The sequence below is a fragment of the Rhinatrema bivittatum genome, chromosome 19, assembly GCF_901001135.1.
Source record: "Rhinatrema bivittatum chromosome 19, aRhiBiv1.1, whole genome shotgun sequence".
Taxonomy (NCBI): Eukaryota; Metazoa; Chordata; class Amphibia; order Gymnophiona; family Rhinatrematidae; genus Rhinatrema; species Rhinatrema bivittatum.
The window spans coordinates 5158646-5182484 of record NC_042633.1 but is presented as its reverse complement, the minus strand read 5'-3'; the positions used below and the strand labels follow the sequence as shown (position 1 = coordinate 5182484).

Genomic DNA, 23839 nt, shown 5'->3' with positions numbered 1-23839 from the left:
CTTATCAATGCTTTGCATTTAACTTGCAGGTGCTTTTGCTGTTTCCTATTTTCTTTATTCGGTTCCTTATCCATTTCTTAAAAGATGTTCTTTAAACTATTATAGCCTCTTTCACTTCACCTTTTAATCATGATAGTAATCATTTAGCCTTCCTTCCACCTTTTCTAATGTGTGGAATATATCTGGTCTGGGCTTCCAAAATGGTATATTTAAACAATATCCATGTCTGTTGTAAACTTTTAAACTTAGCTGCTGTTTCTATTCCAGTATTTCCTAACCATATTCCTTATATTATCATAGTCACCATTTTGAAAGTTAAATGCTATCATAGTAGATTTCTTTTTCACGCTCCCTTCAGTTATTAAGTCAAATTTGATAATGTTGGGATCATTATTGCCAAGTGTCTCTAACACTGTTCCTCTCACACCAAACCCTGTTTTCCTTTCCACTAAGGATTAAGTGTAAAATAGTTTCTCTTCCTAAATGAAATAAATGACTGTTTCATAGAGCAACTTGTTGTACAAGAATTGAAAAGAAGGGAAGCTATTTTAGACCTTATGTTGAACACATGATTTTGTGTGAGAGATAATGTTGTTATGTTAGGGCCACCTGGCAATAGTGATTAAAACATGACTAAATTTGACTTGCTACCTGGAAGGAGGATACTAAGGAAATCTAATTACTTTCAAATGGGAGACTATTATAAAATGAGTTAGAAAGCTTAAAGGAGCAGCTGCTAATGTTAAGAGTTTTCTTCAGACATGTACGTTGTTAAAAAAATATCATCTTGGAATCCGAGACCAGAGGTATTCCATGCATTAAAAAGGTGGAAGGAAGACCAAATGACTGTTGACATGGTTAAAAGGTAAGGTGAGGAAAGCTAGTCTAGCCAAAAGAACATCTTCCAAAAAGAGAAAAGTGTCAGATTAAAAAAAACAAAACCAAAAGCACTGGCAAGTTAGATGCAAAGCATTGATAAAGAAGGCAATGACTAAATTTGATAAGACACTTGCTGAGGTAGGAAAAACTCATTAAAAAAATCTTTTTTAGGTACATTCAAAGCAATAAGCTTGCATGGGAGTCAGAAGGGTAAAAGGGGTCCTAAGGGAGGACAAGGTCATAGCCTCGAGATTAAATGAATTCTTTATTGATGAAGATATAAAGCAGATACCCATGGCAGAAATGATACTTAAAGATGATGATTCAGAGGAACTGAAACAAATCTCAGTGAACCTGGAAGATGTAATAGGGCAAACTGACAAACTAAAGAGCTGCAAATCACCTAGAGCTGAAAATCACCTAGAGAAGATGGTATACATCCCAGAGTGTTGAAAGAACTGAAAAATGAAATTGCAAACCTACTATTAGTGATCTGTCATTAAAATTAGCTACAGTACCTTGAGATTGGAGATTGGCCAATGTAATGCCAGTTTTAATAAAGGATTCCAGGCAGGAACCAGGAAACTAAAGACCAGTGAGCCTGATTTCTGTGACAGGAAAAATGGTTGAAAGTGTTATAAACAACATACTGAATATTAAGATAGTTATAGCTTAATGGGACATAGCTAATATGGATTTACGCAAGGGAAATCTTGCCTCAGCAATCTGCTACATTGTTTTGAAGACATGAATAAAAATGTGGATAATGGTGAGCCAGATCATATAGTGTATCTGGATTTTCAGAAAGAATTTCACAAAGAATCGTTTGAAAGGCTCTTGAGGAAATTATAAAATCATAGGATAGGATACAACATTCTATTGTGGATTGACAGCATCTTCAAAGATTGAAAACAGGGAGCATGGCTAAATTGTGAGTTGAGTGACCCAAGGATCTGTACTGGGACCACTTCTTTTTAACATATTTATAAATGACCTAGAGATGGGAAAGAGTGAGGTGATCAAATTTGCTGATGATATACAATTATTCAAAGTTGTTAAATCACAAGAGGATTGAGAGAAATTGCAAGAGGACCTTGCAAGACTGGGAGACTGGGCATCCAAATGGCAGATGACATTTAATGTAGACAAGTGCAAAGTGGTGCACGTAGGGAAGAGCAATCCAAATTATAGCCAAACAACGCAAGGTTCCACATTGGGTGTTACTACCCAGGTAAATGATCTAGATATCATCGTGGATAATATGTTGAATGTAATGGTAGTGGACATTTGTGCTGTAGTATGGTTGGCACAGCCTAGTAGGTAAACCTGGGCTGGGATAAGACAGAACCTTCACCTATTACCAGCCTCCTTCCCTGCAGGTTGAGACTTTGGGTTCCAGGGGCCAGCAGTACTTCCTACAGGGCTGTCAGGAAGAGAGTCTGGGGCCAGGCTGAGGTCAGGGCAGGTGGTAGTCAGATGGTTACCAGGGATGGGCAAAGGGTCAGGGTAGGCAGTGAGCAAATGATAGTTGAGGTATGTAGCAGTTGTCAGTGGCAGGCAGCAAGCAATAATGTAGTCCGGGTCCAAGCAGGGCTAAATACAGACAAATGAAGGACTAGGATGAGGTGGGACAGGGAGGACTAGACAAGGCAGGACAGGCTGCAGGAGGCAAGTCAGGAACAGGAATACAGGAAGAAGGCAGGAACATGAATGCTGGAAAAACACGCACTGCTAGGAAGCAGGAGGACCTGTTGCTGAGTCAAGGTAATGGTGAGTGGTCGCGGCTTAAATAGTAGAGTCGCTGATGTCATCAAGGATTGCCGATCCTGGAATTTACCACTGTGGGGACTTTAACTAGGGATGTGCCACATGCACACATGCCTTGGTGGGACCTAATGTAGAGGCTTACATTCCTGCCATATTGACGGCGTCTCCCAGTGTTATTGGGGTAAGTGTATTCAGTCGTGGCCTCCTGCAGCCTTCCATAGGTAAATTGAAATCCTCTTAGTGTTTGGCAGTGACCAAAAAAGCAAATACAATGGTAGGGATTATTAGGAAAGGAATGGAGAATTAAACAGAGACTTTCATAATGCCTCTGTATCACTCCATGGTGCAAGCACACCTTGAACATCGTGTGCTATTCTGATCAGCGCATCTCCAAAAACATATAGCAGAATTGAAAAAAGGTACAGAGAAGAGTGATCATAATGATAAAGGAGATGGAGTAATTCCCCTATGATGAAAGGCTAAAGAGGACTTGGAGAAGACATGACAGAGAGGAGATATGATAGAGGTCTATAAAATAATGAGTGGAGTAGAACGGATAAATGCAAATCAGTTGTTAACATTTTCAAAAAGAACATATAATGTAGTTTTTAGGCTAATGCATTTAAGACAAACAGAAGAAAATAATTATTTATTGTATGCATAATGAAACTCTGGAATTTGTTGGTGGAAGACGTGGTAATAGCTTAAGTGTAGCTGGGTTTTAAAGAGAGTTTGGACAAGTTCCTGGAAGAAAAGTCCAGTAAATCAAAAATCATTAATCAGGTAGGCTTGGCGAAATCCCATGGATAAGCAGCATGGATTCTATCGACCTTTTGGGATCCTGCCAGGTACCTGTGACCTCGATGGCCACTGTTAGAAACAAGATACTGGGCTTGATGGAGCTTTTGTCTGACACGATGTGGCAAATCTTATGCACTTATGTTCTTATGATTTCAATTACCCCAGAACCGATTGAGTTCATTCCCCTATCAATGCATGTTAGGGAATGTGTCGGGGTCAATTTTCAAAGACTTTAGGATCCAAACCTTTGGAGTTAAGCTCCTAAATTGGCCCTTTTGAAAATTTACTTGGACTGAATGTCTAAATGTAAGTTCCTGGTTTCATTAGGCTCTTAAATTTAGGACCTAAAAAGTGGGTGGGTACGGGGGTGGAGCTAGGGAAGGGAAACAATGTTAGGAGTTTAGAACTCATTTTCAGAACTAGGCACCTACTTTAAGGTTCTAAATCTAGGCAAATAAAGAGCAGGCCTACATTTAAGAGCCTAAAAGTTAGGAACATAAATGTATGTGAATTTTCAGCTGAAAACTTAGGGGGTTATTTTCTAAACCCTTTATTGCATGCGAAAATGGCCTTTTCGCATGCGATATGATGCAAATTAGGGGGAGGGGCTGAGTCGGCGGTGTTTTCACTGCCGAATAACTACACCTTTTACAGTGTCGCTATTCGGTGCGAAAGCCGGCAGCCAGCGCACCGCAGTGGTGCGAAGGCTGCGGGCTTTCGCAGGCCCACCCCCCCATTTTCACAGGATTCACCATTCTGTGACAGAATGGTGAATCCAGGCCTTAGACACCTAAGTTCAATTGAAAATAGGTATCTAACTTGGGGGCCTAATTTAGAGACTTAAATTTACGAGTTCAGCCCCAATGTTTCTTGCTACCTGGCATGACTACTTTATGGAGCAACTGGTCTTAGAACCAACAAGAGGGGGATTAATCTAAATCTAACTCTCAGTGGATCATAGGCTTGATCTAAAGGGCTGCTATGCAGTAGGGATATGAATCGTTTTTTGACGATTTAAAATATCGTCCGATATTTTTTAAATTGTCAAAAATCGTTAAAGAGTGCAATACAATAGAAATTCCCCCGATTTATCGTGAAAAATTGTTAATCGGGTTTGTGTCCACTAACGGGAGTTATTTGGGTGGGGGGGCGGGAAAACCGGCACACCAAAACAACCCCTAAACCTACCCCGACCCTTTAAAACTAATCCCTTACCTTCCCCCACCCTCCCAAACCCCCCCCCAAAACGTTTTAAAATCACCTGGTGGTCCAGTGGAAGCCCCGGGACCGATCGCCCGCTCTCGGGCCGTCGGCTGCCACTAATAAAAATGGCGCCGATGGCCCAATAAAAAAACCCCACCCCGATCCTTTAAAATTGACCCCTTAGCCTCCCCCACCCTCCCGACCCCCCCCCCCCCCCAAATGTTTTAAAATTACCTGGTGGTCCAGTGGGGGCGCCGGGAGCGATCTCCCGCTCTCGGGCCATCGGCTGCCACTAATAAAAATGGCGCCGATGGCCCTTTGCCCTTACCATGTGACAGGGTATCCGTGCCATTGGCCGGCCCCTGTCACATGGTAGGAGCACTGAATGGCCGGTGCCATTTTTAAAGATTCCGGTTCTGATTCACATCTCTACTATGCAGTAGTGATCGTAATCCAATACAATTTAACTTACTCAGTGGAATAAAATTATGTTAAAAAGCTATCGTAACATTTAACATTAACAAGGGAGATTTTGAAATCATGATACAGTATGCTATAATCCTGCCATCAACTCACAGCTGCACCAGAGGCGGCTCTCACCTGTTTCATTGGCTATTTCTCCAGCAGAGCAAGGGACGCAGTCAAAACAGCAGCTGGGCTGACCAAGTCTGGCAGATTTCCTGTATCCAATGGGGCAGCTCTCACTGCAGACAGAGCGAGGGGTCTGTGGATGATAAAACAATATGAAGTTTGACATGTTGAGTGAAACCAGAGTCCATCAAGGCCAGCATCCTGTCTCCAGCAGAGGCCAATCGGGGTCATTAGGAGGCACCCAGCAGATCCCAAGGAGTAAATCCAATTCCTTGTTCCTCACTCCCAGGGCTAAGCATTGGGTTTCCCCTGAGTTCACCTGTTTAATTATTACTTATGGACCTTAGCTTCCATGAACTTGTTTAAAAGCCTTTTAAACAAGTTATGCCATTTGCCTTGACTCTGTCCTCCAACTGCAAATTACACAGCTTGTGTGTTGAATGGAAAAATATATTTTCTCCACTTTATTTTATTCATAGGCTATGGAGGTTTCTTTGTTATTTTTGTGTGTTTGAATTTCTTATTTCAAATTGTTTATGTTAATCTGTATGCTACCTAGGGTTTGGCAATTTATAAATACAAATATAAGTCTGTTAATTTTCTGGACTGTCTCTGAGTCCTAATGCTAGGGGTCATTCATCAAATCACGTTATGGCCTTATCGCAGGCATTAGGGCTATAACGCCTGCATTGCAAATCTGAGAAAAGAGAGAGAGGGACTCTGGGGAGGCACACATAAGAGTCAACTTTTTATACCACTGTAAGAGGGGACATTCATCACGTGGGGTGAGGTTTTGATGGTGGTCGAGGTTTTGGGAGGCAGTTTTGCATGCACAGTGAGAGGTACGACCAGCACAGTAGACATCAATGAAGATTTGATGTGATTTGGAGTGATGAAAGGTACACAAAGATGAGCACTGGATGGCCCGCACCATTTTTAAAGATGGCGCCGGCCATCCAGTGCTCCCTCCATGTGACAGGGGCCGGCCAATGGCACGGATACCCTGTCAAATGGTAAGGGCAAAGGCCATTGGCGCCATTTTGATTAGTGGCAGCCGATGGCCCGAGAGCGGGAGATTGCTCCCGGGACCCCCACTGGACAACCAGGTACCTGTAAAATGTTTTTAGGGGGGGTCGGAGGGTGGGGGAAGCAAAGGGATTCGTTTTAAAGGGTCGGGGTGGGTTTTTTGTTTATCGGCTCGGGCACAGCTGATAAACAAAACCGGGATCGGGCCCGATGAAAAGAAACCCACATGTGAATCGGAACCAGAATCCGAACTGATTCCGGTTCTGATTCACATCTCTAGTTAGTAAGGCTCAACAATTTTTTCCCTAAATTCATACTGGATCCTCCCCAATGAGCCTTGTGTAACCATGTGATCAGTAATAGTGTTCTTAACAATAGCTTCTACCATTTCACCAGGCACGGACATAAGACTCATTTTCTGTAGTTATTTGGGTCACCCCATGACGTTCAGATCTGAATAATTTCTCTGGTATGACTTGCAGCGTATGGACTTATGTGGTTTCAAAAACTAATACACAATGGGCTGGATTTTAAAAGGGTTATGCGCATAAACCTTTTTAAACCCCCCTGCGCATGCCGAGCCTATTTTGCATAGGCTCGGCGGCGCGCGCAAGCCCCGGGAAGCCCGTAAGTCCCGGGGCTTGCAAAAAGGGGCAGTTGGGGGCGTGGCCAGGGGGCATGGTTTCGGATCAGGGGCGTGTTCGGTGGCGTGTGGGCGGTCTGGGGGCGTGGCCAAGTGCCCCGACACAGCAGCCTATGTCAGTGCCTGCTGCGCCAGCGCCCGTAAATTACTACTGCCCGGAGGCAGTAGTAACTTTTCAGATAAAGGTAGGGGGGGTCTAGATAGGGCCGGGGTGAGTGTGGGTTAGGTAGGGGAAGGGACGGGAAGGTGCGGGGGGGTGGAAGGAAAGTTCCCTCCAAGGCCGCTCCGATTTCAGAGTGGCCTTGGAGGGAACGGGCAGCGCGCGCAGAGCTCGGCACGCGCAAGTTGCACAAATGTGCACCCCCTTGTGCGAGCCGACCCCAGATTTTATAAGATACGCGTGGCTACGTGCGTATCTTATAAAATCCGGCGTACTTTTGTTCGCTCACGCGTAGAATTATAAAATCTACCCCAATAAATTTAGACTATTAGGGGTACATTTTAAAAGACAGCGCTCACGCGTACTTTTGTTCGCGCATCAGGCGCAAACAAAAGTACGCCGGATTTTATAAGATACGCGAGTAGCCGCGCGTATCTTATAAAATCCGGGGTCGGTGTGCGCATGGGGGTGCACATTTGTGCAACATGCGCGCGCCGAGCCCTGCTCGCGCTGCCCGTTCCCTCCGAGGCCGCTCCGAAATTGGAGCCGCCTCGGAAGGAACTTTCCTTCCACCCCTCCGCACCTTCCCCTCCCTTCCCCTACCTAACCCACCCTCCCGGCCCTATCTAGACCCCCCCCTCTACCTTTATCCGAAAAGTTACTACTGCCTCTGGGCAGTAGTAACTTACGCACGCCGGCGCAGCAGGCCCCGACACAGTCCGCTGTGTCAGGGCACTCGGCCATGCCCCTGGACCACCCACACTCCCCCCGAACATGCCCCCAATCCGACCCCACACCCCCTGGCCACGCTCCTGACCACCCCTTTTTGCAAGCCCCGGGACTTTCGCAAGTCCCGGGGCTTGCGCGCGCCACCGAGCCTATGCAAAATAGGCTCGGCGCGCGCAGTGGGGTTTTAAAAGGGTTACGCGCGTACCTTATGCACGTAACCCTTTTAAAATCCAGCCCTTTATATATTGATGCAGTAAACTCTCAAGAATCCAGCAACTGAAATTTATTTTTTGACATTCAATTATTGTCAATTCTTTGTACAATTTATTTTCTAGTCTGTGGAGAGATGTGGTGCCATGCCATTCACTAATTCCACATAATTTCATCTTGCCATGCATACTTTTTCTATAGTACACACGCCCTTTTTAGAAAACAGCATGAGCTAAACCTTTTAAGATTATGCTATTTGTTTAATAACATGCATACTTTGGGAAAAGTAAATGCTATTTGCAAACGTACGCACTTTGTAAAAGAAATTCTGTGTGCTGAAAGAATACTGCCCCTTGCGGCCCCATCTTATAGTACATTATCAGACTAGCACTAGCAGTTCCACATGCTTAATATATAATTAGGATTTCTAGATATTTATAAAGTGTAAATTTAGGTGTTTATTTTCCAGTTAATTAAGATTATTTGAGGGTGCAAAAATCAGTGTCTCGGTGTTTTCATGGCACAGGTACTATTGTTGGGTACCTTTTCCAGTTAAATCATATGCATACATTTGTGTAGCTGAGAAACCATCAGCAAGCAAAAAGCATAAAAAGTAACAGTGTAGTGGAGCATCTAAGGCATACAAGGGGTGCTAGAGTAGTATGGTCAGTGCTTTCTTTTTTCCAGTAAACACTATTACATAATGCCTTAGTGCTACCCCAAACACCCATTTAGTGTAACCTTCTGGCCACTCAGAGGATCATTCCAAGCACTTCCCAGGCCCACCTGCACCTCTACACATGCTCCTATACTGGCAACCTCCCCACCCACTATGCTTGCCTCTGTGCAAGTTCCCCAAACACAAGCTATCCCCTGGTAGTTTCTAGGGCTATTGGGACCCCATACAACCCAAGGATCACACACACCTACTGCCCAAATACACACAATACTGGGATCATTAATCAGTCTAAGACAGGCAAAGTTAACAAACTAATAAGTTTAGTAACAAAAAGTAAGAACAGCGAACAGAAAGAAAGAAATGAAACTGCAAACAGGAACATGTAAAACAACAAGGATTAAATATCAAAAGTTAAATAAACACATTCCACTACTTATTTAGGTACCTGAGGAGGTCATGAAAAAAGCTGTCCACAGGAGTGGAACAGGGCCTCAGCACAGACATCTGCTCCCTTCGAATGCCCAGCCGAGACTGGAGAGTTCTAGAACTCTCAGGGTGAGTTCTCTATATGCAGGGCCAATCAGGGCACAAAAGACTAACAATTAGCTTTCTCACCAATGGCTTCTGAATAGTAATAGATTTTTTGGCCAATGGCACTGCAGGATGTTTCAGTCTTACATGTCCTCATGGATGCTGGGATGTGCATGCTGTTCAAGCTTCCTGTTGAATCAAGGCAGCATCCAAAGTCTCTATTCAAATTACAGTGCCGAGGTCAAGCACCAACAGCAAGCCAGCAGAAAGGAAATGAGCTCTCTGGAGAAAAGTGTCGCAAGGCATAAAAATAAACCAAAAGAAGGCAAAACTTGTGTTTTGCCACAAACACCAATTTTGTTTTCTTTTTTTTTTCATGGGGATGTCTTATCAGCATTTATCAGTTAAAAACTAAAATCAGAAGCTTTATTTAAGTATAGGGCAATATTATCCCCAAGGTTACCACCTTGCAGCTGTATACCATGATTTCTTATTGTATGTTTAACGTTTTCTTTCTACAGGAACAGGTTTGACATTTCCACATCATTTAGACCTTGGAAGTATTTGAAGCTTCTATCGCACCGTCCCCATAATTAAGGGCTAAATTGTATTACTGCACAATCATCCATGCTCCATGCTTTTTACCCTGGTTTGTGCTGCCCCCATTTTGTCAGTGCCTTTCTCTCTCTAAAGCCTAGGATGGTAGGATGCACATTTTCCAGTTTTGCACGCCAACTGTTCCATCAGGCATCCTCAAGCCTTCACTCCTCACCTGATTAAACCTTTGGTTCCATAAGATGGCAGAGATGTTCAGAGTGATTTCCTCTCCTGGAGAATTCCTGGAATCATATCTACCCACTGTTATCAGTTCAATGGTGTCATCCGGTTTTATCTGGATATTCTTGATGTCAAAGACGGTAGGCACATCTCCATTCACGTCAAAGTAAACCTCCTGCTCAGACATTGTTGTGAAATGCACATCCCTCAGATAATGGAGGACCTGTTGAATGATGAAGGAAAAGCATTCTGATAAATATGTAGATAATCTCTACAGGGATGCAGGTTTTATGAATTCCCTAGGGTGCTCACCTTTGCTTGTACTCTTCCCAGGGTGATATTTCCCCTCATTCCTCCATATCTATGACTCTTCAGTCTATGATACCTATGTCAAACAGGTAAACCTGATCAGGCGGATACATTCCTGGTTTTTTCATATGGCATGCATGGAATTGTAGCTCTGTTCTCCCTAAGAAAATTAGGACTACATTTCAATATATGCAATCGGGCTTAACCAGGACTGGATCAGTCTGAATCAGCATAGCCTCCTTCTAATATTGCAGCTGTAGCACCTATGATAGAAATGATGAGAGAGCACTGCAATCTTTGTCTCCAAGTTTGCCCTTCCTCCCCCTCTGAAGGCATGGATCTCACTTCCACTCTAGATAGGTAGTTTGGAGTTGAAAGGGGGAAGTGAAGACTGAGGGACAGCTCTTCCCTACCCATGCAGTCAGCACTTGCATGTCTGTAAATGGAGGCAGGAGAAACCAGGAATGTATCCGCCTGATCAGGTTTACCTGTGTGAGGAAGGTATCATAGACTGGAGAGCTGTGCAGGGATTTTTGGTGGGGATTTTGGTTCAGACAGAACCAAGGCTGGAATCCAGTAGCTTGAGCCTTCATTTTCAATTACCTGGGAATTTTTCACCTCTGTTATATCTTTTCACAGCTCACCGAACCCAGGCATTGCAGTAACAGCTCTCAGCCAATGGGCATGCACCAGGGCTCGTTCCAGATCCCTGTGAGCATGAGCCCTATCACAGGTCACTAATTCTCACTGGCATGCAATGACTGGAGCTCCATCCCTCCCAGCGAATGAGAATGCAGCATCCGCTGCCCTGACTTGGCCATGGGCCAAATCCAGATCATCCACAAGGCTGTGACACTGAGCCTCCTGGCTGGTGCATGATTGACTGTTTTAATTGCTTATCTTGCATGGTGCATTTCCTTACTCCCTCGGGGACCAGTTTTCTTCAGATCATCCAATTTAATGAGATTCACCAAATGTGCTGAAGGGTTTGCTTACATTTTGTGTCGATGGAAAAACATTGAGGATACATAGCGCCATATATCATCAGACAGTTTGTACAGCTAAGTTCAGGATTTAAAAGGACAAACTGCCAGTTTCAAATTTCCCATCTCCCTGATCACCTCTGATTTATCCAGGTAACTGTTTAACTGCCAAAATGTTAGCAGGATTATTTGGAGGTATTCCAGGGGCATTCTGGGGCAGAATTAGTCTAGTTGGATAACATACTGTATATGGCTAAGTTAAGAGCAGTAAGAGAGCTAGCCAGATATGCTTATGTGGCTAATTAGAACTCTAGCCGGCTAGCACCTAATCCACAATGCTCCACTAAATATCTTTGACCATTCATCTGGCTAATGTAAGCCGGAGACGTTGTCTGCTCACCACACTGCTGAATATTGAACTCATAATTATTATTAGGGAGGTGAGTGTGATTTAAGCTTTAATGAATGAGTCAAGGGAATGGTAAGTCAGTAACAAATTTTCTATCTGATCTTAGAAAAGTCATATAATCTTCCTGCATTCCAGTTCAAACACCAGCTCATTCATCGATTCTCCATGTGCTATAAGTACATAAGAAGTTACCATACTGGGTCAGATCGAGGGTGCATCAAGCTCAGCAGGTACCCAAACATTAAATAGATCCCATGTTACTAATGCCAGTAATCACCAGTGGCTATTCCCTAAATGTATTTGATAAATAACAGTTTATGGACTTCTCCAGGAGCTTATTCAAATCTTTTTGAAACCCAGATACGCTAACTGCCTTAACCACATCCTCTGGCAATGAATTCCAGAGCTTAATTGTGCATTGAGTGAAAAAAAAATTTCTCCGATTTGTTATAAACACGCTAATTAACTTCATGGACTGCCCCCTAGTCCTTCTAATATCTGAAAGAGTAAATAACCAATTTGTATTTACCTGTTCTAGTTCTCTCATGATTTTATTGATCTCTATCATATCCCTCCTCAGCCATCTTTTCTCCAAGACCTAAACCTTTTTAGCCTTTCCTCATAGGGGAGCTGTTCCATACTCTTTATCATTTTGGTCATCCTTCTCTGTACCTTTTCCAAAGCAAATATATCTTTTTTGAGATGCAGTACTCAAGGTGCTATCTCACCATGGATCAATACAGAGGTACTATGATATTCTCCATTGTATTCACCATTCCTTTCCTAATAATATCTAATATTCTATTTGCCCTTTTGACTGCCGCAGCACACTGAACCGATGATTTCAATGTATTGTCCACTATGATAAACAGATCTTTTTCCTGGGTGGTAGCTCCTAATATGGAACCTTGTGTCATGTAATTACAGCATGAGTTACTTTTCCCTATATGCATCACTTTGTACGTGTCCATATTAAATTTCATCTGCCAATTGGATGCCCTGTGCTTCAGTCTCACAAGGTCCACTTGCAATTTATCAGAAATCTGCTTGTGATTTAACTACTCTGAATAATTTTGTGTCATCAGCAAATTTGATCACCTTACTTGTTCCTCTTTCTAGATTGTTTATAAATATATTAAAAAGCACCAATCCAAGGTCAGATGTCTGAGGCATTCCACTGTTTACCTTTCTCCATTGAGAAAAATGACCATTTAATCCTACTTTCTGTTTCCAATTTTTTTAGCCAGTTTGCCATCCACATGACTTTTTAATTTTCTTAGGCATCTCTCATGGGGGACTTTGTCAAACACCTTCTGAAATTCCAAATATACCACATCTATTGGCTCACGTTTATCAACATGTTTATTCACCCCTTCAAAAAAATGAAGCAGATGAAGCATGACTTCCCTTGGGTAAATCCCTCTTCTAGTCATTAAGTCAAATTTGATCATGTTATGATCACTATTGTCAATGGCCCCTCCACCATTATGTCTCACACCAAATCCTACATTCCATTAAGACTTAGACCTAAAATATCCCTCTCTCTCGTTGGTTCCTGAACCAACCAATTACTCCAGAAAACAGTAATTTATTACATCCAGGAACTTTACCTCTCTAGCATGTCCTGTTGTTAAATTTACCCAGTCTATATTGGGGTAATTGAAATCTCCCGTTATAACTGTTTTGTCAAATTTGTTAGTTTCTTTAATTTCTCTTAGCATTTCATTGTCTGTCGATCATTTTGGCCTGGTGGACGGTAATATACTTCTGTTGCTATACTTTTCCCCAACACACATGGAATTTCTACCCATAAAGATTCGATTGTGCAGTTAGCCTCTTGGAAGATCTGTATGTCAACCTGAACATAAAGTGCCCCCCCCCCCCCCCACCAAGTTGATCCACCCTATCACTGTGATAACATTTATACCCTGGTATAACACTGTCCCATTGGTTATCCTCCTTCCACTAGATCTCTGAGATGCCAATTTTATCTATCTCTTCATGCCACTGGACAAGTCACTTAAACTACTTTTACTTCAGTTCAAATGTTGGCTCGACCGTGTACTTTTTTTTTAACTTAGGTGAGCCACTGAAATTCCATATGTGCAGGTTTTAACCCACAAGACTGCCAGTGACCTCCATTTTATCTTGACCTAGTATCTTTGACCAGTTTCATCAATTAGATAATAGAACAAATATATATTATGCTTTCTTTCTTAGTCTTTGGAAACTTTCATGGAGTATAGAAACCAATAAAGTGTTATCTGATTATCCGCCATAAATGTGGATGTATACACATTTCCAAAAGTCTCAAGTTTAAAGCAGTATCTCATGGCTTCCCAAACGTTTCATCAGGACCCCACTGTCTATTGATTTTGCATGATATCTGAAATGGATATGCAAGTGATTGATTTGCCTGCATAGAAAACTTGGTATATACAAATATGCTTAATTCAAATTCTTTGTGGGTGTCTTTAAAATCTGACTGGCTGTGTGGTCACCTGAACAGGGTTGGGGAAACCTTGCACTATAGGAATGCTGTTTGAATGTTAGCACTACAAAAATCCTTATTATTATTACCAGTACCTGCCAATATTTGATATTCTGAATGTTAGTGCGTATATGAAAAATGTCTTCTTTGGCTCCATCCAACATCATGTTGTGCAGGGCATAAGCATAAGCATAAATAGCCAGGTAAGCATGATAGGTAATGCTTAAATCATTCAACTGAAAGACTGTAGGGTCCAATGTTTTAAGGTCCTCTTTTCCTAAGCATGGGATGTCATCTGCTTTGGCCAACATGTAGGTGACATTTTGTCCCTCCCATTTGCACCCAAATGCTTTCTCCCAAAATAGCTTGGTGAAAATGTCCCATGGGTAGGCAGAAGGCCCCATGTGGTAGAGAAAATTGGTGAAGTTAGCAATGTTGCTGGTGGAGCTAATGAATACCATACTGCCATTGAGCAGCCTCCAAGATTCCATGGTGAATAGGTTTGGGTTCATGTTCATCCCTGATGAGAAGACCCAGGTCATATTGATAACTTTGCGGAGAGAAAGGAGCTCCAAGATAGGTTTAAGATGATTTCCATAGCAGTTGCACACAATCACACTCACCGAGGACTGACGGATTACCTCTGCCACCTTAGCTTGTCTCTCACTGGGATAGCGATCATCGATCTTTTCCATGAAAGCCACACAGCCACCATTTTCTACCACTTCCTGCCATATCTTCTGGCTGCCCAGCATTCTGCTGTCTGAGTTGGAGGACAGGATTCCCACCCACGTCCAGTTGAAATGTAGAAGCAGCTTGGCGATGGCTTGGGGTTGCAGAGTGTCTGCAGGTATGGTGCGTAGAAAAGATGGGAACTGATGCTTTTCACTCAGCATTGGGTGCTGCGCTGCAAAACTGATCTGAAAAGAAAAATGTTTCTCTCATCTCAACCATATTTATTCTCAAGAGTATTTAGAGGCATTTGGTGGGGGCCGTGATTTAGTGGGGCCATCTTGGTAGTATTAAAGGAATGTTTAAAGGGTAATGATAGAGGTCTTTGGACTTGCCCACATAGAACCTGTCCAAACCTCTTTTAATCCACACTTTGTTCGGCTCCTTGACCACATCTTCTGGCAAGAGCTTTCACAGCTGAATTGTACTTTGAGTGAAAAAGCACTTTTTACGATTTCTTTTAAACCTGCTAGTTGTTAGTTTCATGGAGTGCTCCCTTATTTGAATATCATTTGAAAAGATAAATTAGCAGCCTTTATTTACCTATTCTATCCACTTATGTTTTTATAAACTCCCATTATGTCCCCTATGAGCCATCTCTTTTCAAAGCTAAAGATTCCTAACTTGTGTAGCCTCTCATCATGGGAGACCATTCTATCCCCTTTGTCATTGTTTTTCTATTTCTCAGCACCTTTTCAAGTTCCACTATGTCTTTTTTTGAGATGAGTTGACCAGAACATCACACAATACTCAAGATATGGTCATAGCATGGATCAATACAGAGGCAATATGATAATCTCCATTCTTATCTCTAAATATTCTTATTATGCAGGCCTGAACCTTTCCTCTTTAAAAAATAAAAGACTAGAATCAATCAAATGCCTTTCCTGGCACTAATCCTGTGGTTCTCAATCCTGTCCTAAGGGCACACCTAGTGAGTCAGACTTTTAGGATATCCAAAATTAATATGCATGAGAGACATTTACACATAATGGAAGCAGTGTATGCAAATCTATCTCATGTATATTCATTGTGGGTATTGTGAAAACCTGACTGGCTAAGTGTGCCCCGAAGACAGGGTTGAGAACCAGTGCACTAATCTATATACGTTGACTATGCCTATCTGGCTACTATAAAGTAGGACAAACAAATGATTCTCAGATAGCCACCACCAGTGGCCAACATCATCATCACTGAGACTCATGCTGCATTCCTGCCTATTCTCCCAGGTCCAAATAAAGAACTTGACCTGATACTGCTCTGGATTTTGAAGCTACCTGTTTTTCCTGACAACCACATGGATGCTGCTTTCTTCTTGGATAGAAACCACCCAGCTCTCCTGGCCATTCCAGTCACTGACCAACTTGGTGAGAAACAGAAGAAGGCCTGAGAGTTGATCCCAATTAAACTCAAGCATTTGATTGTCTGTAATGTCTGTGAATCAACAAATCTCTGCAGTGCTTTAGCTTAATGCTTTAATGTGCCATTTTAGAACTTGTGAAATAACTTCATATAACTGTCTTTAATTGTTGAAGCCATTGCTGTGTGTATATATAATCACATTTAATCAACAATTGAAATAATACAAACATGAATAAATTACTCTGAAACTTAACAAATGCTTGAGATACGTTTTCTAAGTATGAAACTGTGAATAAACTTTATGAAATAAATTATTAGAGGTTTGTAGACTAATCATTACATAGCTGGTATAAGTCACTTTATCTGTCTATGCCTCAGTTCTATTCCAGTCTGTACCTCTCACTTGTGATGTAACTGTAGTTGGGTAACGATAATCAAAGTAACACTGTTCTTATTTACATTTGGAAGTTATTGTGTAATTCAAGTACTGAAATATGGAAATGCCTTCATTTTTCTGCTTATTGAATGATGCCTTAAGGGTTTCCATTTCATCTGGAGAAACTGAACCCATCTTGGGCTTTGCCTCATTGCATCTAAAGACTTCCTGATTCCCTAAGTCTATGGATGTAATGAAGGAAAAACTAGGATGGTGCAGATAAAATGCAGTCAAACAGTACTGGGTCACTGACAGAGAGAGCAAGAGAAGAATCTCTTACCTGGGGGATCCTGTAAACCCCTGTTATCCTGGCCATGACCTCAGTCATTGAAGAGCTGCGCTCCCCGAGAATTCCTGCCAGATTAAGTTGTGCCTCGCACCTATAATTCGGGAGCGTTGCTTTTCCCCCAGACAGCAGCTGCAGAGTGCCCTGGAGTGCCCATACCTCTGAAGCACAAGAGTCCAGGATCTGGTAACCCAGAGTGTGGTTCAGCAGCAGATACTGGTTCTGGTTAATTTCTTCTATAGCAAACAGGATGGCCAAAGTGTCACGGTAATACCGCACCTGAAAACTTTAGAAGGAAATCAGACTTCCATCATCATGTTTCACCTTAGGGAAATGATAGCAAAATCCTGCTTCCTTCTGATAAAAGTAAATCCCTTTTATGAAACAAATATTTCAGGATCTAATAGGTCTCTGGTCGTATTATAGAGATTTCACATATCCATAGCACTATGCATCACATTTATATCAGCGACTAGTGAATAATTTAATTAATGGTTGATTGATGGTAATATATAATACCAATTACTTGTATTAACGATTTATTGATTGATTGATTGATTGATTATATTCTGCTTTTCACACTTCAATGTGGATTGCTTTCAAATACTCTGGGTATTTACCTATCTGCAGATGGCTTACAATTTAAGAGGTAAATTTTAAAAGTCCAGCGCAACGCATTAATTAGGGATGTACGGGTTTGCGTGCACCAAGAAAAATTTAAAAGTCACTCACGTACGGGTGAATCTCCCGCAGCTTGCATATCTACACAGATTTCAAAAAGGGGCAGGTCATGGGCATTTCTGGGCATGAAGCAGACATGTGGGCATAAATAGTTATGCACCCTGGCATGCGCCAAGCTCCCCTGCCTTGCAACTGTTCTTCTTCTATGGAAGACATGTAAATTGAAAAATAAAGAGCACTAGGCAGATCTGCAGGGTTTTTAAGGGTCTGGACTAACTGGGGGGAGTGAAGGCTATTAAACTGGGGGGGGGGGGGGGGGGGGTTGGAGAGCCAACCCCTCACTAGGTGAACTGGGGATGAACTGGTAAAACTGGGAATGGCGGTCCCCGTCCCTTTTAAAATCCCCCAATATACATGGTAGAAGCAGGATTTGCACGCACCTCTGTGTGCCCACTTAAAACTTAGGCTCACGTGTGTGCACAGCCAGGCTATTTTCTAACATGCATGCACATGCAGACGTATGTTATAAAATGGCCATTTCCCTGGGCGCGAGCAGACTTAAGCGCACAAATGTGCACCCATGTGCCAATTTGAAAGTTACCGTCCCTATTTGTGCCTGTGGTAATGGACAGTGGAGTGACTTGTTCAAGGTCACAAGGAGCAGCAGTGGGATTTGAACCTTGGTTCTTTACTGATTACTTGTTTTAAAGATCTTATTAATTGTCTATTGACTTTTGACTCACAATTAATTGAGATTGCATTGATTATTGACTATTATCCACTGATGATTATGATTAATGTTTGTTAACTGCATTCATTTTGATTAAAGATTATTTAATACATTTTTTCCTCACATTTCTTGTACCGTAAGTGCGAGATGTACAGGTGATCTACAACAAGCGGAAAAACAAAAAATAAGAGAAGGCATCTGTTCATTCTCAACTAGAAAAAAAAAAAAGAAAAAAGTGGTAGATAAAAAAAAAAGAGTAAATAATGAAAAATATTAATAAGAATTAGAGAGGGAACAAACACCAGCATATACTACTAAACAGCAGATCCTGAGAAAGAGTGATTTTAGGTGTGCAAATCTTGAAACGTCCGAAGTTCTGACGGTTCAAAGAAGACACACTTGACATTAAGGTACCTAACGCGACATTTATAGGGATATAAATTGGGGGATTTTAAGGGGCAGGACAATGCTAGTTCCAGTTTTACCAGTTTAGCCCCAGTTCACCCAGTTAAGAGATGGATTCTCTAAACTCACCCAGCTTGATAGCCTTCACTCCCCGAGCTTAGCCCTGACCCTTAAAAACCTCGCAGATCTGCCTATTTTTCTTTATTTTTTAACTTACACATCATCCATAGAAGAAGTAAAGTTACACGGCAGCGGGCCCCAGTATTTATAGGGACATCTCAGATTTATGTCCCGAAATGCCAATGCTCCACCCAGCCAATGCCATATACATGCTCTGATAGATATGCACATATCTCAGCAGCTTTTAAAATCCACTCGACATGCGTGAGCCCAACATATCCACGCATCCCCTAATCAATGTACGCGTCGGACTTTTAAAATTCACTTTAAAGTGGGTGTTCCCAAAATTAGGTCATAGAGGAAAACATATATATGATCTAAAATGCAGTCGGTTAACAGGTCAGCTTGACCTGTCATAATAATTACCCATGCAGCATAAACATGAAAGGGTCATGACTCACTGTACCCGTTTTCTACCAAATGTAATTCATTTTTCAACTTTGATATAGTTGTACTCTTGAAAAACTAAGGAATGTTTAGACTTCAGCGTTTTCTTCATTATATTTTATCTAGTCCAGGGAGCAAGTTTCACAACAGCTATTACATACTTTATCTTCATTTAAAATCTAAAGATTAGGGTCTGATTAAGAAATCTTGACTTTGACTCCATAATTTTTGCAGACCAAACAAGAACTAAGTACAACTTTAAAGAATACTATTCTGCTAACATAAGCTAATTTGGACCAAGAAGTACAATCATTAATTTAATGTCCTCACTTCCTGGAGGGTGGTCTTTGATCTACCCCAGCAGGTAGATTAAATTGCAATATCTCCTCATATACAGTGACACTGTAACAACCAATGAAACTTATTTATTTATTTTATTTCTTGAAAACTTATCTTGTTTTTCTATGAACAAAATGAACCAAAAATTGCCTTTATTTATTCCTAATGAATGCACACCCCTAAAGCAAGTAACTCAGTGCAGGTAAAAGGACTCATGTTTTAGAGAGGGCAATTGCAGGGGCATGTTTAGGTGTGGGCAGGAAAATAACATGCGCCAATTTCATTTTCAACCATACTTTAATTTCATAAGTGCACAAAAAAGAGGTACAAAGATCCATACTTCCTCTTTGACGCTTGGTGCAAAGCTGGCAGAAAAAATATCCATGGACTTTGTCCCAATGTGGCTAGTCTGAGAATTTTCCCCTTATATACTGTATGTCTCTAACCTGACTGACAATCAAACTAAGAATATGGTACCCATAGTAAGTCAGTCTTACTTTTCACAGCGTGCAGGGCGAGGGGTCTCTCTGAACGTAAGGATGGGGTAAACCAAGCGAGCATGATTTGCAGATATCACCCCTAGGAGAAAGTCTCCATCCATGGAGACTGGGGTCATCTCTCGGAGCTCCAGCTTGCAGCCTGAGGTCATGGTTTCGCTTATGTGAACAGCGAGCAGCAGAAGAGTCACCAAATCAAAACGTCTCATTTTCTCAACTTCTTTCACTAAACTTCTAGTTTTGTCACTACCGCATGGGAAGGGGAAAATAATAAAGTGATATGGAACTTACACAGAGAAAGATCATAGACACACGGTGTGAGGTGTAAAGAGAAGAGATTAGGAAAATAATCGGAGAAAGTTCAAATATATAAAGTGAAAACTAGAGAGAAGAGAACAGGAAATAAACAGAGAACGTTCAAATACACAGATTAAGATTTAGAGAGGAAAAACCAGGGAAATAAGAAGATGAAGCTCATATAAAAACAGTGTGGCAATCTTTTTCATGATCTCTTTGTGTCAGATTTCAGAGATAAATCACTGTGCCCCAGGGCTGTCTACAGAGCCAAAGGGTTTATATATTCTCTGCTCGGAGATTATTTTTCACTGACCCCTGTAATTCTACAGGTGCAATAAATCAAGGAGGTACGCAGGTGACTTTCTTCTCTCACTGTATGATGAGTAGGTGTGTGACTTATAATTACGGGGTCAAACAATAACAACAATCTAACTTGTCCTCTGGGATGTATGCGAGGAAGAGCTCAAATCTGCTCTCATTTTGGATCCTGTATTTTCTCCTTTCATTCTAGAAACAGGAAGATTAACTCGTTGGCGCCCAATAGGGAAGGCTTTCATCTCTTGGACTTGATGCTCCATGGGTTACAGTTTTTCACCTTTGGAGATGGATGGCTGAGAGGATTGTCACAGTGTCACATAGCCTGCTATCTTTAGGATGGTTCAGAGATTAGGCATAGAGATACAGACCCTTTCACCTCTATGACTGAAAAGCTGAAGGGTGGGCAGTGGCAAAGAGATACAATTTGTCAATTATTAAACTGGGTAAGTCAAGAGACAGCCACAGGGATACAAAACCTGTTTCCTCTGGGACTCTTTAGGACTCAATGATTCAGGGAAGGCCACAGGGACACCAAGATTCTTGCCTCCAGGATCTGTGGGATAATTCAGGGATGGACAAGGAATACAGAGCCTGTCATCTCTAGAACTGACATAATAGTATCAGAATAAATTAGAGACATCCCAGGAAGAAAGGCATAGACTTTAGGAGGGAGCTCGATCAAACATCATCATTAGCAATCTTTTCTGGAATTTTAGTGACACTCAGATTCCTGTCAGAAGGACACAAGAGACCCTGAGGACATTTGCAGGGTTATTATCTGACATAAGTTAAATTCATCTTTCATAGTCATTCACCGTTCTTCTATGCACACAGTGGAGGACGAGGAGAGGAGTTAGCATATGACAGCTTAAATATAGGTTGCATGAGGAAGGGATTATGTACCATTGGTGAGAGATTAAATTAACGAGTGGAGAATCTATGAATGGGTAAAAAGAGTTTTATTTTATGCAGGAAACGGGTTGAAATAATAAACTGATTCTTTTCCGTGCTGACCCACTGCCAGCCCTGGATTTGTCAATAAGCATCCATTATGGCTGTGCCTAGGGCAGCAAACATTTAGGGGATCAGGCTGGCTAAGATTTGCTGCCTTCCAGTTGTGCTGTATCTCATTCACCAGAGACCCGCCCTCTGTCTACCTGTAACAGACCCTTGGATGAGGTGGGCGTGAAAGCATGAAAATCCTCAATCCATCTCTGCCCACTGCCCCCTCTCCCCCACCAAACACACATACACATACAATATACAGAAATCAGAAACTCAAGACTCTTATTATATGTGAGGCCTTTAAGAAAAATTTTACTTTCTGAGGATTTTAGAACTGTTATACAAGCTTTGACGGTAACTTTGATACTGGCGCACATGTATGCGTGTATGCCGGTTCGCACCAAAGGTTGCATTCATTTTATAACATATGCGCGTATATGTGCATATGGTATAAAATAGGCTGCACACACGTACATATGCACAGAATTTTATATGGACGCACACATGTGAACACAAATGCCAGCTCTACCGCCTAAGGGGTAGGTTTTCAAAACCTACCCGGCACACGCGCATGTTATAAAATGCCGTGTCGGCAAGGGGGGGGGGGGGTCTACTTTTGCAATTATGCATGGCGATGCATCGGGGCCTTTCCCAGTTCCCTCCCAGTCCACTCCAATTAAGGAGAGGACTGGGAGGGAACTTCCCAACACCCTGGCCTAACTTCCCTTCCCCTTCCCTGCCCTCCCCCTATTCATATCCTAACTACCCCTAATTTTTTTAACTAACCTTTTGCTCCTGCCAAATGGCCACTGTGCCGGGCGCCTCTAGCCCCACCCTCCCCGCCTCTAGACCACCCCTTTTTCAAGCCCTGGGACTTACATGCGTCCCAGGGTTTGAAAATTGGCCCGGCGCGCGTAAGGCCGGGATTTACGCGCCCCAGGGTTTGAAAATCTACCCCTAAGTGAGGGAATTTTAGTAGACCTGCATGTCGACACAATTACCAGTTTTACCCAGTTCGTTTCCAGTTCACCCAGGTAGAGGATTCACCTTCCTAACCCCTCTAGTTAATTAGGTTTCCTTTTACCCTGTTAGCCCCTACCTTCAAATCCCCTCTGACTAGCCTAGATTTTTTTGTTTTAGGACTTCCATGCCATCCATAGCAGAAGTAAAGTCATGTGGTAGGGGACCCCAGCGTGCGCTTGTGCGCTTAAGTAGTTACATGATGGTTTCAATCATAAATCCTGGAATGCCCATGCCCCGCCCAAACCACGCCTACACTCCTCCCTCCCTTTGTCAGAAAACAAAATTTGTGTACGTCCCGGGGGATACTCGCTTACGCAGGTGCGTGCGGTGGCCTGACTTCTGCGTGGACCTCCCAGCTTTGCTGCGCACCAGGCTTTTAAAATGTACCCCTTTGGTTTTGATTATATAGATTATTGTAATTCCCTTTATTATGGGCTGCCTGTCAAATTGATTAAGGTTCTCCAGCTAGTGCAAAATGTGGTGGTATGGGCCATTTTTAGTTTGTCTTAGAGGGTATCTCTCACTCCATTCTTACAGAAGCGTTAGTTATAGGATACAGTTTAAGATGCTGGCCATAACTTACATGTCTGGGCATAATGAGTCACATGGTTTCAGGGAGAAGCTTGAAGGTTATAAGCCTCTTCAAACATTATGTTCATCTAACCAGGGATTAGTGGCAGTTCCTTCTTTGCATAAATGCTGTGTGGTAACTCGAGTGGTCAGTGGCTTGGGGACAGCCAGAGGAAACCACCAGTAGACTCTGGATGTTTTTTCAGTGCTCTTTATTTACAGTGTATTAAAGCAAACAAAATGGCCACTGGCCTTCACTTCGGATACTTCAGGACAAGAAATGCAAACAAAAGCAACAGTACAGCAGTTCACCTCAATCTCAGGAGAGTACAGGCATTACACAGTCTTTTTATAATAGCAGCAACAAGTGGCAGCCCAGCTTAACTGCGGTCTCAAAACAGTA

At 42.3% G+C, this 23839-nt stretch overlaps 1 protein-coding gene across 1 annotated transcript in view; it reads right to left on the bottom strand.

Moving 5' to 3' along the window:
* Positions 1–20375, bottom strand: part of LOC115081082 (extracellular calcium-sensing receptor-like) — a 42543-nt gene extending 22168 nt beyond the window's left edge. The window contains exons 1-5 of the mRNA XM_029585593.1: positions 20224–20375; positions 16999–17290; positions 14284–15108; positions 9992–10219; positions 5251–5374 (exon numbers count right to left, since the gene is read on the bottom strand). Of these exons, the coding sequence (XP_029441453.1) occupies positions 5251–5374; positions 9992–10219; positions 14284–15108; positions 16999–17290; positions 20224–20375 (1621 nt within the window). The remainder of the gene's footprint in view (positions 1–5250; positions 5375–9991; positions 10220–14283; positions 15109–16998; positions 17291–20223) is intronic.
* Positions 20376–23839: the final 3464 nt, after the last annotated feature.